Here is a 5,368-nt window from a genome sequence, read left to right as displayed (position 1 = left end):
TGCCACCAAGTCTGTGTTGTAAGAGGAAAAGTCAACAGATCATTTGGACCTGACAGGTGGACAAACACTACAAATCTGATCTAGTTTGTCTTAGAATGCATATTTTTATTCATTTATAACTATTATTTATTCACTGTATATCTATTGTTAGCATGCCACAAATGTTTATATTTTTTCTTCTGAAACCTTCTGAAAAATTGTAAATGTTCCACTTTGCTTTTTAGTTTAGGTTTTTTTATATTAGCTTTAACTGAACACAAAATTAAACAACAAATAGCCAAACAGATGCAGTTGTTTTTGACAATAGGGCAAATAGAGGACAGTAGTGTGCATATTACACAACAATATGTTTTATTTGCAATTCAAAAATAAGTAAATAAGTGTTTAAAGACATTTTATGTGCGCAAATACATTTCCTAACTGTGGCTAAAGATGTCACAGTTTCCGCTGAAGCCATAAAAATGCATGCAACAGGGAAAAAAAAATCATTATAATAATGAAGCCCACATAAAATCCTTCAACCAATAGGGAGAAAGTGGAGATTTCCTTCAGCCAATCCCAGGCGGAAGGTGGGGTGACGAATTTAAAAGTCCAACTCAAGTTGCAGGAACTTGGAGCTCCACGGCTCATATTGTGAAGCGCAACTTCAGCGACCGCATCCCCGATGGCAGCTAAGAGAAATAAATAAACAAGACAAACAGACAGGAGGAAAATAATCAATAAGTGACTCACTGACGGAGGTGCTTGAAGGAAATTCGCCGCGGCGCACGGTGCGTAAAAAGGCGCTTCCGGGACCATCAATTCTATTTATTTTTTTTTTTTTTATTATTATTTTGCAAACCATTTACGGATTTCCATCATTCTTGGACTTAAGAAAACATGTTAAAAATGACAGAGGAGCACGACAAGTGTGAGCAGCCTTGCAGCCCGTCGGGCACAAACAGCTCCATGTCCCAGGACGAGTCTGACTCCGACGCTCCGTCCTCACCGACGGGCTCCGACGGACAGGGGTCCCTGCTCGCTGGTCTGGGCAAGAAACTGGACTCTGAGGACGACGAGCGGTTCCCAGCCTGCATACGGGACGCGGTCTCTCAGGTCCTCAAGGGATATGACTGGTCTCTGGTGCCCATGCCCGTGAGGGGGAATGGATCCTTGAAGAATAAACCTCACGTCAAGAGACCCATGAATGCGTTCATGGTGTGGGCGCAGGCGGCCCGCAGGAAGCTGGCGGATCAGTATCCTCACCTGCACAACGCAGAACTGAGCAAGACACTGGGCAAACTTTGGCGGTAAGAATACATACATTGAAGACAAAGATAGGCAGTAAAGAATTGTGACAATAAGCATAATAATCAACTTGCACATAATCAGCTTTTGTGTTATAAAACTATTGTTAATTAAAAGTTTTATATTTTTGGTAATATATGTCAAGAAACTTTACATAAATTGAACTTTTCACTGTTTTCTTATTGAGTGACTATATTTTACCTTAAAACTAAACTTGTTTCTTTATTTTTTTGGTTGGTGAATTTTCTCCAAAAAACAGCTTGCTTTCAGAAAGTGAGAAGAGGCCATTTGTGGACGAAGCAGAGAGACTGCGGGTTCAGCACAAAAAAGATCACCCAGACTATAAGTACCAGCCGAGACGACGGAAGAATGTGAAGCCAGGTCAAAGCGACTCAGACTCAGGGGCAGAACTGGCTCATCATATGTATAAAACGGAGCCGGGGATGGGAGGACTGGCAGGGATGTCTGATGGACCCCACCACCCTGAACATGCAGGTATGGGAACCAGTTTGTGCCAAAAATGAAATTGTTTAAAGTTCAGTCTCTGTTTGGAGTGATGAATCCTAACTTTTATATGTTTCCTTTTTTAGGACAGCCTCATGGACCACCTACACCACCCACTACCCCCAAAACAGACCTGCACCACGGAGTGAAGCAGGACCTCAAACACGAAAGCCGCCGTCTTGTTGACAGCAGCAGGCAAAACATTGACTTCAGCAACGTAGACATCTCTGAGCTCAGCACGGACGTCATCAGCAACATGGAGACCTTCGACGTCCACGAATTTGACCAGTACCTCCCGCTGAACGGTCACGCCTCGGGCTTCTCCGCCATGTCTTCAGAGCACAGCCACGGGACGGCCCCCGTGCCCAGCGGCTCGTACGCGTCCTCGTACAACCACACCGGCGGCTCGTCCTGGAGCCGAAAGTGCGCCATGTCGTCCTCCTCTCCCTCTGCCGGCGAGGTCAGTCAGCACCGTCTCCACATAAAAACGGAGCAGCTGAGCCCCAGCCACTACAGCGAGCACTCCCACGGGTCCCCCTCACACTCAGATTACAGCTCCTACAGCAGCCAGGCCTGTGTCACCTCGGCCACGTCGGCTGCGTCGGCTGCAGCCTCTTTCTCCAGCTCCCAAAGCGACTATACTGACCTGCAGAGCTCTAACTATTACAACCCTTACTCCGGCTACCCCTCCAGCCTTTACCAGTACCCCTACTTCCACTCATCCAGGCGGCCCTATGGCAGCCCCATCTTAAATAGTTTGTCCATGGCTCCAGCTCACAGCCCCACTACCTCCAGCTGGGAGCAGCCCATCTACACCACTTTGTCCCGACCTTAAAGGGGACCACAGACCGTCTGTTTGCACCAGAGACTCGTTCAGTTTGATGCACTACTAATGAAGGACACAAAGCGGAGGTTAAAAGTTGTTTCTAGGGGCTAGTAGGCTACCTGTTTTGAACACGAAACACACAAGGAAAAAAAAGTGCCTGCTGATTTTATACAAAGTTCTATTGCTGCAACGAATACATGCTTTTTTGCAGACTTTTTACACGTGAGCCAAACTCCTCCATGAGGATGTATTGCCTATAAGCCGACATCCTGTACATCCATTCTTTTTTATGTGCACAGCTGAGGCAAAAAAAAAAAATAGACCAAGCTGTTTTGCAGGATTTAAAAAGTTTGGCCAACTGTCAAAAAAAAAAAAAAAAAAGAAAAGAAAAGTGCAAAGAACCAGTCATGTTAAGTTGCAGCAAAATTTGCATCAATAGCCGGAGTGTCATCACAGAACTCTATTTGCATCAGTGGTTCAGCCGTAGGTAAATGGCTCCTTTGAATTTTGTGTCATTTTGCATAAAAGTCTTATATGTATTTATGTTCATGCATTATTAAGTTTTCTTTTGAAGTAGATAAACACAAGTTATGTGGGTTTGGTTATTTTAGAATAACGTTTTATTGACGAAAATAAGGTAAATGAAGTAAAGCACAGCACGTTTTTTTTAAGACCAATTTTCAGAAACATCTCCATTCCAAGTTTTCAGCAAAACAGACCGGACCAACAGACTTGCACAGGACAGAACAGGTGTCTGAAATCTATGCTTGTCAAATTGCGATTAGTCATGATCTGGGCTTAAAGGAAATGGGGTAAAATAACACCACACACTGAGTGACATGTCAGCTGGACCTCCTGTATTTGTGGATGGAAAACAAGAATACGTACATGACACGTGTGTCAGAGAAACAATGTTCAGATGCGTGTGAGATGTTTTTGTTTAGTTTTTTTAAAGGTTTGCCTATTTTTTAACATAATACACACCAAATGAGACATATTTTATTATTATTATTATTCTTTTGTGAACTCTCTGAACTTTACCCACCACTCAAATCTGAGTATTTGAGCAGAAAGTGTCATATTTATTTGATCAAAACCTAACACACCATTCCAGTCTAGCATAATGTAAAAGTTTTGTGCCTTCTAATGATTATTGTCAGTATTTCCAAATAAATAAATTACTGAATGGAATTATTAACTAACTTCATGCTGCGCACAATCCACCCACAAATATTTAGTTAACCGGCTCATCATGTCCTTAATTTGACATCATTCCTCACATCGATTGGTATCATTCTGCAACACATCAACCGAGAATCCTGCAGAGCAACAGGCTCTGTGTTTTGTCCTCCGAATTGCATTTTTATATATCATTGTTGTGTACGATCGAAAATAAAATACATAAGGCTGTGAAGACAACTGTTTTATTTTTAACTAGTTTCATTCGCACATGCACAGCTAACTCATCCGCTGGCAGTTTTATTATGATTATTATTATTTTTTAATAAAAGATGCTTTGTCTTGATGTTTGTTTTCGTTTTTTTTCTTACTGACATCCACAGGTTATCTGGTTTTAAGTTGTACATTTTTCTTTCCCTAAACAAATTTGGAATTAATTTGTAGAACAAAAAAAAAAAGAATAAATAAATATGAATAAGTCAGTTGTGGGATTGCTTTTGTGCTACATAGAGGCTCGTATTGACCTACTTTGGTGTATATTAAGGTTTGATGAGTGAAACATTTAGCTTCACATTTAAGGGGAAAAAAATCACTCAACACCATCTGAACTTTGAATTTTCCTCATCCACAAGTTTGCATTTTATAAAAGCTTGTCAAAATGATCAGTTTCTATTTGCTTTAATTTTTTTTATTAAAACACCAACATAAAAAAATGAATGAGGAGAGATCCTATCTCCTCTGGCCCCGGTGGGTAGAATGCTCATGTTGGCTCTGGCATGCATGCCAATCCATCGTCCCAAATCAGTCCAGGGAGAAGCCAAGTGCCAGGGCCGCGCTGCTGAATTTTAATGATTCATTATGCGGTGGAGGGGCCCTATTGTGTCCCTTTATCCGGAGAGCTAAAAAGGAATTAATTGGACAGAAAATGGAAGGGCAAGGGGAACTGACAAGCCATTAAGAGGGTTCTGAATGGATGATTAGATGCACGTAGGGGAAGAACCCCCCCACACCCCACCCCACACTCACACCCCATCCCTGTCTCATATCACAACACTCCACAAACAAACAAAAAGAAAAAAATTAAACAACAACCACAATGACCACCAAACCAAATTGCAGAAATAATATCAGCGCACATAATCTGAAGATAATAAAAGAAGATAATACCACAGCAGATGGGGTGTGGGTGGCTCAAGAATGACTTGTTGTTTTTCTTCCCTCAAACTCTTTTTTTTTTTTGCACAAGTGTTTGCCAAATACTTTCAGGAGGAACTCTTGAGAAAGAACAGGAGTGAATTAAAGTGAGGCAAAAAGGCTCTTCAGGGTGCTCGGGTCCTGTTTCTTTGGAACTCGTCCATAGTTTCTGATTGGACCTCTTGAAACACCAACTATAGATTAAAAAAAGAGGCAAAACAGAACTCCGTGTGATGAACTAAACTGAATAAATGAGCACACATTATACAAATCGCACAGTAATAGAAACTTTGAGTGACAAATGCCGGATGCTTATTTTTTTAAGCTTGCGACGCAGTAAACAGTCTGTGCATTTCCTGTAAAGGCTCACATAAACAG

The 5,368-nt window shown here is 41.7% G+C and overlaps 1 protein-coding gene across 1 annotated transcript; it reads left to right on the top strand.

Annotated features, from left to right (window-relative positions):
• The first annotated feature begins 525 nt into the window (after positions 1 to 525).
• Positions 526 to 4,274, top strand: sox8a (SRY-box transcription factor 8a). The gene is made up of 3 exons (XM_014010053.1): positions 526 to 1,289; positions 1,547 to 1,782; positions 1,878 to 4,274. Exons 1-3 carry the CDS (start codon positions 880 to 882, stop codon positions 2,624 to 2,626), a joined length of 1,395 nt encoding a protein of 464 aa, XP_013865507.1. The 5' UTR covers positions 526 to 879; the 3' UTR covers positions 2,627 to 4,274.
• The last annotated feature ends 1,094 nt before the right edge of the window (positions 4,275 to 5,368 follow it).

The sequence above is a fragment of the Austrofundulus limnaeus genome, unplaced genomic scaffold (genome assembly GCF_001266775.1).
Source record: "Austrofundulus limnaeus strain Quisiro unplaced genomic scaffold, Austrofundulus_limnaeus-1.0 Scaffold65, whole genome shotgun sequence".
NCBI lineage: Eukaryota > Metazoa > Chordata > Actinopteri > Cyprinodontiformes > Rivulidae > Austrofundulus > Austrofundulus limnaeus.
The sequence above is the reverse complement of the archived record's forward strand: the minus strand, read 5'-3'. Positions and strand labels throughout refer to the sequence as shown.